This window comes from Nicotiana attenuata, chromosome 1 (genome assembly GCF_001879085.1).
Source record: "Nicotiana attenuata strain UT chromosome 1, NIATTr2, whole genome shotgun sequence".
In the NCBI taxonomy this organism is placed as follows: domain Eukaryota; kingdom Viridiplantae; phylum Streptophyta; class Magnoliopsida; order Solanales; family Solanaceae; genus Nicotiana; species Nicotiana attenuata.
In genome coordinates this window covers 48,224,713-48,236,387 of record NC_031989.1, presented here as the reverse complement: position 1 = coordinate 48,236,387, position 11,675 = coordinate 48,224,713, and the positions used below count along the sequence as shown (strand labels likewise).

Here is an 11,675-nt window from a genome sequence, read left to right as displayed (position 1 = left end):
TGTAACTTTTTGTGAATTAAGTAGTGCATGTAGTATTAAAGAAATAGATTGAACCAATATGATCTTACTTTATTTGGAGATTTAAATTCTAAAATAGCACTATTTATTTATTTATTTTTAACGCATAAGAATAGTGCAGTTAAATATATAACACAACTTCTGCAGAGAGAATGAGTTACCTTTGAATATCTCACTTCCAACAAAATTATGAAATACCACCGAAGATTGTGGCGAAGCTCAGGTATATAGTGCCTTTGAAGAATTGGATAGTTGAGTCATGAGGTTTCGACCTCGAACTTTGGGCATGAGTTGCCTTCGAAAAGGAGTATTTTTAATCATAAAGTGGAACTCTTTTAGCGTGAATCCGGATTAGTCAAGCCTCAAAACGAATATCATACATTAGATGAGGGAACAAAAACAATAGAAATAGTAAAATTTGAGGTATCTTTACGTGTTCTGCCATCAAAGAAATCGAAATAAAGTAATAACGAAATACCCAACGAAACAAAGAATAGTGAAATCGATTAACATTACAAAAAGGATTCGACCTTGCTTGCTGGAGGAGAAAGATGCTCAAAAAATTTAATATTGATCATGGAATTTGTGGAGGATTTGATAGTATTTTTGATGTATTTTGGGAGATTATCATGTATAATTATTATTTTTGTTAAACAATTTTGTATGTTAAGTATTAAAGATCTCGACCGTTTGTGTGAAGAGGTAAATGTCTACTGTTCAAAATTATAGAAAGTTTAAGTTATAAAGAAAAGTTGGAGCGGAAAATAATTTTCAATCCAAGTTTTTTATATTACTCATAAATATTAGACATAGATGAGAAAGCAGGTCTCTTTTATTGTCTTCACACTTGTACCAAAATACTACTAACAAAATAAATTACGAATACTTTTTTCGAAAGGAATAAATAAACCATATATGATATAAAAACTAGAAAGTCAGAAGTAAGATATTTACAGCCTATTTTTTGCTTTCAACCTTTCAAAATATTAGAAGAAATTTATTCTTTAAATATAATGAGATTTTATATATCGCGCGAAGCGCGACAAGTTCACTAGTTTATTATACAATGCTTTCATTTTTTTCAACAAGATATATAAACAGAAAACCAACAAGATCATTTTATCCATAACCACATAATTTGTTTTATTACATAGTAATGATTTAATCAAGTATTAGACACAACTCGAGTCCAGTCCGTGATCCTTTTTTCATAATTAGGAAGCAATTACTTCAAGAGATGGGTAGTCAGTGTAACCAATAACTGGATCATTAGTGTACAATGTGCTCCTGTTATACTTGTTAAGTGGAGCATTAACCTCAAAACGCTTTGGTAAATCTGGATTTGCCAAGAACATACGTCCAAACGAGACCAAATCTGCGTAATTCTCCTCTATCGCGTTGTCCCCATCAAATTTATTATAACCACCAGAAGCGATAAGTGTCAGGCCTTCCTAATTGGAACAAGACCTTTAGCTGCATCTCTTGGCTCAGTCACATGAAGATAGAGAAGTACACCTAGTTTGCTTAATTCATTAGCCATGTAAATTGCTATTGCATCTACATTTGAATCCTTTTCTTCGCCATCAGAATCTGTAAAAGGAGACAGTTTCATACCAACTTTATCAGCTCCGATTTCATTGATCACTGCTTCTACGGCAAGTCGACAACGGTCCTCGTAAAAAATATTGGGTCAACCCATAAGGGGTGCTCTAAGGCCCAATAGGATTATTAGTTAATCCTAATATTCCCTATATAAGTACACTTAGTGTGTACACTAAAAATACCCTGAGCAGTATTTTTCTACGCGCTCTTTCTCTCTCTCAATCCAAACAAGGGTTTAGACTGTGGAATTGGGGTTGCTGCAATACATCGTGACAACCACCGCCGACCAGTAATTCCAGCAACGGTTCAATCCGTATTCGCTTCCGCTTCACGAAGAACAAGTAAGTTCTTGTTTTACGATTTACGCGCTATCTAATGTGTTTAGATTAACGTGGTCCTTCATTGGTATCAAAGCCATAGACTGGTTTTCCGGTAACAAAATATAGAATATTTTTGATTTTCTATATGAATGTTAAACAACCTGTATTTTTCTGTGCTATTAGACGGATTAATCTGTTTAGTCTCATCGAGTTAATTATTTTATCAATTTAATTGAAATTAGTTTTCAAATCTTGATAAACAAGAGAGAATAACATATATGTCAGCCTTTCAATATAGAATTTTATTAAATCAGTTTTTTTAAAACTGATTCGAAATTTAAAAAAAGGTTTTGTGTTGGAAACTGATCTTTCCAATCTGTCTTGCTACTGCCGCCACAAGTGTTACACCGTCGCCACCGGTGGTGTTTATAATAGAGAAATTAAGAGAAGAAAAGCTTCTCCTTTTTTCACTAATAGCCATGGCAAAGAATAGAATGGAAGAATTTGCTTCTTTCTTCTTCCACAAAACTAGCGGTGGCAGTAGAACTGTCAAAACGGGCTAGCCCAGCCCAACCCAGCCCAAGCCTCGTGGGCTTTTAAATTTGGTGGGCTAGGACGGACGGTCCCTCCATCTATGTAGGCCTTAAAATGGCCAGCCCAGCCCAGCCCTAAGAGGGTCGCGGGCGGGCCCTTCAATTTTTTTAGAAAAAAATATTTCTTCAAATCTTTAAATATTTTTTCGTGATATAATCTCTTGATCATATAAACGACTTCTGTTTATTTAGAGTGTACAAGAATCTTGATATTTGACAAGGAATCTCGTAATTGATATGTAAATTCTCTATATGTCTAGCTCTTTTTTTTTTAACGTTACATGAATATTTTTAAGTACTTTTCTTTCACTTTCCTTAGGTTCAGTAATTGCTTCAATAAGTTTATATGTTAAGGTTTTTTAATTTAGGTTTAACCTTATTTGTCGATTTCATCATTATAGTCCATGAAAATTTTAAAATCCATGAAATTTGCTGGTATTCAATTTTTTTTGGTATTAAAACTTGACCTTTTTCTATACTTAAGAGCAATTTAATAATTAGTATTATATTAAAGTAACCAAACTAATCATTGGCCACTTAAAATAATATTTTCTTTTGAAAAGAATATTATTGGCCACTTAAAACTTTCCTAGTTCATTGTTAATTAAGCAAAAGAAAAACTAATCTTATCATACTACATGCATATCAAAAATATAAATTCTAGTTGGTATGGAAGGGTAAATGAGCAATCTAAGGTTGGAAAATGAAGATTATAGTTAATATTATTTTTTAGTTCTTACTTTTTTTAAATATTTAAATTTGAATATAACTATTTTTTGGCCCACGGATCGGTCCAGGCCCAGCCTCGGTCAAGCCTCAAAGGCCAGTGGGCTGACTTGGGCCGGGCTTATATGCTTCAATTTTAAATGGGCTAAAAAAATTCCAACTCAACCCTACCCAAGTAGCGGGCTGGGTTGGGCTGGTCTCACGAGCCAAGCCTATTTTGACGGCTCTAGGTGGCACTGATGAAAATAAAAGAGGAAGGAGATGAAGCAATGGCTTCCCTTCCGTAAATGCCAAAACAAAGATAGAAAGGAAGAAGAAAAGGAAAAGTCTTCTCTCTTGCAAAGTCCATGAAAGTGGCAGCTGTGACTTAAGAAAAATGGGAGAAGAAAGTTAGGGTTTCTCTCTCCTTTAAAATCTGCTTTAATAATACATAAATAAATAAATAAATAAACAAACCAAAAAAAAAAAACGTGGGCAGCCTCTATGCTGAAGTTAAAGAAGCATGGGGTTCTTCTTTTTTTTTTTTTTTTTGTGAGTTTGGGCTTCAAATGTTGCATTGCTCCTTTTCTTTCAAAAGTTGACAGATCTAATAATTGGGCTAACGGGCCATCCGAAATTGACCTGTTTTTTTTTATGGCAGATTTAAGACATTGGGCTAAAGGCCCACTTTTGTATGTCTCGTTTAATTTTATTGTGGGCTAATGGCCTAAATAAAATATAAATTTAGTTATATTTTTTTAATAAATCCCAAATTTCGAAAATTTTCTGACTTCAGAATATAAATTTAGTATTTATATTCTTTTATGAAATCTATAGTTATTTTATTATCCCAATTACATGAAATGTTAATTAGTTTAATATTAAACTTGTTTGTTAATTTGTGAGCATGATATAAATAATAATTAGTTTAATATTAGCATCACTTGTTAATTCGTTTAACATATATAATATGTTAATTAGTTTAACATTAAAGTAAATTTTATGTGAAATTGTATAGCATGTAATAAATGTCAATTAGTTTGACATTAATTTTATTTACATGCTAATATAAGTTGTCTGTTAACTTATGATCCGCATGGGATTGTAAAATCATGATTAGATAATTATGATGTCTTAAACATGATTAAGACGCTTAGCTAGATAATTGAATAGATTAATTTTTATAATATTTTAATTTTTGGATGATGATTGGGAACATAGTGAACTTTCTACTCCATAATTAATATCTGTGTTTATTAACTTAATCAATTGATGCTTAGTGTCATAATATGTATGTATGTATGTAGAACATCGTGCCTTGCTTTATTTTTTTTTACATGATCCTCATAATATATTTTTATTTTGTTAAAGAATGACTACTGCTTCGAAAAATATTGTTGCTTAGCTCAACAAAGGGTTAAAACTCAATGGTGACAATTATGAAACCTGGAGCTTGAAAGTCTAGTATGTGCTAGAGGAGCAAGAGGCTTTGGAGGCCATCAACAATGCCATGAGTGAGCCTGAGGAAGGCAACACTGCTCAGCATAGGCATGAGCGTGAAGCCTATGAAAGTTGGAAGAAAAAGAACTGCATTGCTCGCATTACGTTGTTGAGCACCTTAGATGATGACATTCTAAGGGAGTTTAAGGATCACCAAAGAGCTATGGATCTTTGGAATGCTTTGAGGAAAAGGTTTTGGTACCTGTTCCACTACAAGGCTGCGATTCTTAACGATCAAATTTGATTCATATAAGAAACGCCCAGAACATTCAATGAAAACACATCTGAGGCAAATGACAAATATGATCGGGGAGTTGAAAGATGTTGGTCATATGTTGACTGATGAACAACAAATTCAAGCTGTCATACGCTCTTTACCTAGTTCTTGGGATCATATGAAAATGCATTTGACCCATAATGAGCGAATAACAACTCTAGAAGATGTCCGGAGATACCTTGAGTTAGAGGAGGAACGACTTGAGGCTGCAAAGCCAATAGCTGAGTTGCACATGGCAACAACCTCCAAAACCAAGAGTGATTCAAAGAAAAGGAACTGGGGAAAGAAGAAAGGGCAACCTGAAGCTCAGCCTGCTAAAAGAGCAAAGATTGAAAAAGGCAAGAACAGACATCCCAAACGTGTCAAAGTTGCTAAAGTGAAATGCTATAATTGTGACAAGATGGTTCACTCTGCCAGAGATTGCTCTAAGCCTCCAAGAAAGGTATTTCACGATGCTTGAATTAGTGAACTTTGTGTTTCTAAATATGTTTTTCTAACTGAATCTAATCCTTTGTGGATTGCAGACTCAGGACAACGGACCACATAGCCTGGAAACGTAGTGCCTTTGTTGAATTTCGGCGAGTTCCACGTGGAGCAAAGTGGATATATGTGGGTAACAACAATAAAGTTGCCGTTGAAGGGATCGGTACATGCAAGTTAGTCCTTCGTGGTGGTCGAGACCTAATACTACATGATGTTCTCTTTGCACCAATAATTCGTCGAAATGTTATTTCAGTTTCAGTTTTTCTTAAGCTAGGATTTGACTTGTTTTGTCATGGCACTTCTGCCAAGTTGACTTTTGGTTAAACACTATTTGGTTTTGGTCATGTGACCGGAGGTTTAATTATTATGGATTTGGATTATGATTCATTTAATAATAATGCTAGTTTTTCTATGTTTGTTTCTTCACATAAATATGATAGTGATGTAAACATATGTCATGCTAGACTTGGTCATATTGGCCAACAAAGAAAGCAAAGGTTAGCAAAACAAGGTTTGCTTTCCAGCATTGAACATATAGAATTGTGCATTTGTGAAAATTGTCTAGCTGGAAAATCTGCAAGAAAACCTTTTGGTCAGGCAACTAGAGCCGAATATCCTTTGCAATTAGTCCATTCGGACATCCGTAGGCCTATGAATGTTAGGGCTAGGCATGGAGCAAGGTATTTCATCACATTTATTGATGACTTTACCCGTTTCAGTTGTGTCTATTTGATTTCCCACAAATCAGAAGCAATAAGTTGCTTCAAATGCTATATGAGCTTAGTGGAAAATCAATTAGACAAGAAGATAAAAGCTCTTCGAACTGTCCGTGGTCATGAATACTTATCAACCCAGTTTAATAATGTGATAAAAAAGGAATAATTCATCAGTTGAATATCCCAAATACTCCACAACAAAATGGTGTTACGGAAAGAAGAAATAGAACGCTCCTAGAAATGGTTAGGTCAATGATGGCACAAGCTAACCTCCCAATAAGTTACTGGGGTGATGCGTTGCTTACTGCCACCTTTGTGCTTAATCGAGTGCCTACAAAATCAGTTACTATTACTCCATATGAGTTATGGACTGGAAGACAACCCGACATGAGTGTATTAAGACCTTGGGGTTGTGCTGCCTATACTCATGATTCCTCTCACAAATATGGCAAATTGGGCCCGAGGGGAAAGAAATGTATCTTTATAAGATACTCTGAAACCTTAAAGGGTTATGTGTTTATAGGTCAGCAAGAGAGTGGGAGTGTAATTGAGTTTGAATCACGAGATGTCCCATTCTTAGAGGATGAATTCCCTAAGAAGGGAGAGGTAGGTCAAGACCTAACCTTATTTGAGATAATGGATCAAGAAGTACAAGGATCACTTCATTCGAGTGGGAGAATTTTAGCACATGATGAATTAGTTTCTCATCGAAGACCTCCTTCATCATCAGATGCGAATGAAAGTAATCCTTCTGTATTTAGTGGAAGTGACCAAATGGATCTTGTTCCAAGTGGGAGAGAGATGGTCACATATTTTGTTCCAAGTGGGAGCATGATGAATGATCTTGATCCGAGTGGGAGAAACATTGATCCAAATGGGAACAATGATGAATCACAAATAAGACGTGGTTCTCGTAAAAAGATTCCCCGCCGATGATTTGATGTTGAAGGCGGTGAATTATTTATGATGCTCCTATAAGAAGAAAATGAGCCTAAAAATGTAAAAGAGGCTCTCTCATGCCCTTCTAAGGATAAATGAACAAAAGCAATGGAAGATGAATTGGAGTCTATGAGAGTCAACAAAGTCTGGGAACTATGAACTCCTTGAAGGACGCAAAGAATTGGGAGCAAATGGGTTCTCAAAATTAAGCTCAAGGTTGATGGCACAATTGAGAGATATAAGGCTCGACTGGTGGCGAAAGGGTATACACAGCAGAAAGGAATAGACTATGAAGAGACTTTCTCGCCTGCTGTACGATTTACCTCAGTTCGCCTGGTTCTAGCTATTATTGCAAGCTTGGATCTTGAATTACATCAGATGGATGTAAAGACTGCCTTTCTCAATGGAGAACTAGATGAAGAAATTTATATGGAACAACCTGAGTGTTTCATTGAAAAGGGCCACGAACAAAAGGTTTGTAGACTTTGAAGTCTGTTTATGGCCTCAATCAATCTTCAAGGCAGTGGTATTTACGCTTTCAGTATGTTGTTGTATCCAATGGTTTTACCATGATGGATGAAGACCATTGCGTTTATACCAAAAGATCAAGGAACAAACTTGTGATTTTAACATTGTATGTAGATGACATACTTATAGCTGGAAATGATAAGGAGTTTATAACCGAGATGAATTCATGGTTGTCATCTCAATTTGAGATGAAAGATATGGGTGAAGCTGCATATATTCTTGGAGTTAAGATTTCAAGAGATCGTCCAAAGAAACTATTGTATCTGTCACAAGAGAATTACATTAGAAAAGTTCTTGAACGATTCAATATGCAAAATAGTAGCCCAGCTGAAACTCCTATCAGTAAAGGCCATACCTTGGGAAGTCAGATGTGTCCTAAGACTCCTGAAGATAGGGGTGTTCATGGTTCGATTTGGATTGATTTTTCCTTAAAAAGAAACCAAACCAAGTAAGTCGGTTTTTCAAATATTAGAACCAAACCAAACCAATTAAGTCGGTTTTTTCTCGATTCGGTTTATGTCGGATTTTGTCATTTTTTCGGGTTTTTCGGTTTTTTGTCGGGTTTTTCTTAAATATAAGATATACACTATCAAACACATATTCCGACGACCACATTTTCAACGTAACACTATCAAATCAGTTGCCCTTTGAGAAATCTATTATTTACTAAAATATATTGATGATAATTGAATCAAATATTGATGAATAATTTAAGGACTCAATTAAAAATATATTTTTTTTAACATGAAATGGAATATTACACTTAACAAAAGAAAACTACCAATCAAACTAGAATATAAAGGTAAAGAACTGTACTAAAAGTGCAAACGATTAATATTCACCATAAAACTTTTGAAATTTTGTATAAAAATATACATATATATAGGTGTAATAATAAATTTGAAATAGCTAGTCCTATAGTCGGTTTGGTTCGATTTTTTTCGGTTACTTTTTGATTAAAACCAAAACCAAACCAAATTTGATCGGTTTTTAAAATTCAAAACCAAAACCAAACCAAACCAAAAAGTATCGGTTTTTTTGGTCGGTTTGGTTTGGTTTTCGATTTGGTTCGGTTTTTTGAGTTTTTATGAAAACCCCTACCTGAAGAGATAGAAAGAATAGAAGCGCATCGGAAGTCTAATGTACGCTATGTTGTGCACTAGACCTGATATCTGTCAAGTAGTTGGCTTGGTAAGTAGATATCAAACTGACCCAAGTTTAGCACATTGGCAAGCAGTAAAGAGGATCATAAGATATCTGAAGGGAACTGCTGATTATGCCCTTTGTTATCAAGGCGGCAAGGATCTGCGATTAGTTGGATATAGTGATGCTGATCATGGAGGAGATCTAGACGAGAGGAAGTCTACCTCGGGATATGATTTCTTACTCGGTGATGGGTCCATATCATGGAGTAGTAAGAAACAATCATGTGTATCACTATCTACGATGGAAGCTGAATACGTGGCTCTCGCATCAGCAGCACAAGAAACTGTTTGGTTGAAAAAGTTCTTGGAGCACTTGTTGGATATCACTGAAAATACTGAACCAATATTAGTCTACTGTGACAGTGAGGTTGTAATATCCTCCACCAAGGACCCTAAGTTTCATTGTAAAACCAAACATATAGATATCAAGTATAACTATGCGAGAGACATGGTTAGACGCAAGGTAGTGAATGTGAAGTATGTGTCTACAAAAGATGTGTTAGTAGATCCATTGACCAAGTCTTTGTCTAGAGATGCATTTGTGAGACACACTAGGTCTCAAGGCTTGCGTAGACTCTGAGATACTTTATTTTGTTATTTATTTTCCCGTGTTCACAAATGATGTTCTTTGATTGTCAATAAAGTTGATTTACATACATACATATTTTTAAGGGAATCATGTACACAAATTCGGTCTAGCGGAACATATCTAGAAAAGCAGTCATACTAATGTTAAGGGAATCGTGAGAAGAGGAAGATCATTGATGGAATCTCATTTATTTGTATTCACTGGTGCACCAATTATAACTTATGAGTTGTAATTGTGAATATAAGAAATAATGAAATATGAGATTTTGAGACTATATCAAATGTGATTTATATGATCTAGGGTACTGCATACTTTATGATCTACTTGCAGGTTTGCGCTCGACGAGAGGCTATATACTCCTAACAGATGTATAGCACTTAGCTCTCACAGTATGCTGGTCGCACGGTCTACTTCCCTGTATGAATGATTGAGGAGATGAGTTGAGAATATGTTTCTTAGGTTAGATGAGCACTCCCATTATGTGTGAGTGGGAGATGTAGGAAATATTGGGTCCACCCATAAGGGGTGCTCTAAGGCCTAATAGGATTATTAGTTAACCCTAATATTCCCTATATAAGTACACTTTGTGTGTACACTAAAAATACCCTGAGCAATATTTTTCCACGCGCTCTTTCTCTCTCTCAATCCAAACAAGGGTTTAGACTGTGAAATTGGGGGTTGCTCCAACACATTGTGACAACCATCGCCGACCAGTAATTCCAGTCGCGATTCAATCCATTTTCGTTTCCGCTTCACGAAGAACAAGTAAGTTCTCGTTTTACGATTTACGCGCTATCTAATGTGTTTAGATTAACGTGTTCCTTCAGCCCTCAATACTTCCATCAATGAATTGATCAATTAAGTAGCCACCAGTCGAAGCATTGATCTCAACTCCATGAAATCCTTTATCATGGGAAACAAGTTAATTAATGAAATTGAAGCAATGAAAATTAAAAAATCTTTTACGCTTTGCTCCTCCAGATCTGAAAAATCAACCATGGAAAAGGTTCACGGATCATTGGCTCGTGCTGGTAAGGTGAGAGGCCAAACACCCAGAGTCGCCAAGCAAGATAAGAAAAAGAAGCCCCGTAGCCGGGCACACTAAAGGATGCAGTATAATAGGCGTTTCGTTACTGCTGTTGTTGGCTTTGGCAAGAAAAGAGGACCAAACTCCTCTGAGAAGTAAATTCAGAAATGGGTAGAATTTGTTTGCTTTTCTGAATTTTAGAGGAATTGTTATTTTTATTATTCTATAGCTTTGTTAATTAATGGGGCAAGCTTGCCATTGACAGTCTTGTACGGCTAATGAATGAAAGCAACATGTTTTGTAATATTCTTAATTAAGAGAGTAGAATAACAAGGGTCTTAGCTCTTCTAGATCTGCTACAATATACAGACAAGGTAAAAATTGAATGTCGGTACGTATAACATAATTGGTTGAACTGAAGTTCAGTTATCAAAGGGGATAGAGTAGAATAATTTAACTCAATGCCAGCTTTAATGGCATTACGGGCTGCGATCCTGAAATCATTGACAATTCCACGGAATTCATCAGATTTCAAGCGACGAGGTGTTGGTTTCTCATAAACTTGATTATCTCCGGGTCCTGTAATATGCAAAAGAAGAAGACAGCAAAATCCGAATAATTAATAAAGAGATGATTTAGAGTGTGTTTGGAAAGCCATCCTGTAATTGGAATTGATATAATTACTAGGGTAGTAATTACACAGCCTAGTAATTACACAGTTGTATAATTATGATGACCTGTTTGTTTGACATAGTGTAATTATAGTGTAATTACAAGTTTACTGTTTGGTTGCACAAGTGTAATTACACAGTTAGATTAAATTTTAAATTAAGTAATTATCAAAACTTAAAAATTAATATAATAAATATATGCGTATAAATTTTTATAAGTATAAATAATATTATATTTAGTATTTAAGATGTATATTTTTTCGTAAATATACATTAATTAGTAATCATGTATTTATAACTAATATTGTAAAAATAATTTATATAGTATATTTCTTAAGTTAATAATATTTAGTTTAGATACTTACAAAAACAAAAAATATACGTTTTGTAAGAACATCATGGAATTCATGTTTGATAAAATAAATTAATATTTATAAATATAGTGTCATAACATTAATCAAATGTTTGACAAAACTAATCTATCAAATCTACCTAAAAAATG

At 34.7% G+C, this 11,675-nt stretch overlaps 1 protein-coding gene and 2 pseudogenes across 1 annotated transcript; 2 read left to right on the top strand and 1 right to left on the bottom strand.

Moving 5' to 3' along the window:
- On the bottom strand, positions 1,233-2,421 carry LOC109235808 (annotated as a pseudogene).
- Positions 6,470-7,150, top strand: LOC109235802. Its single transcript, XM_019402057.1, has one exon. The coding sequence runs from the start codon at positions 6,470-6,472 to the stop codon at positions 7,148-7,150; it is 681 nt and encodes a 226-aa protein (XP_019257602.1).
- On the top strand, positions 10,432-10,756 carry LOC109240881 (annotated as a pseudogene).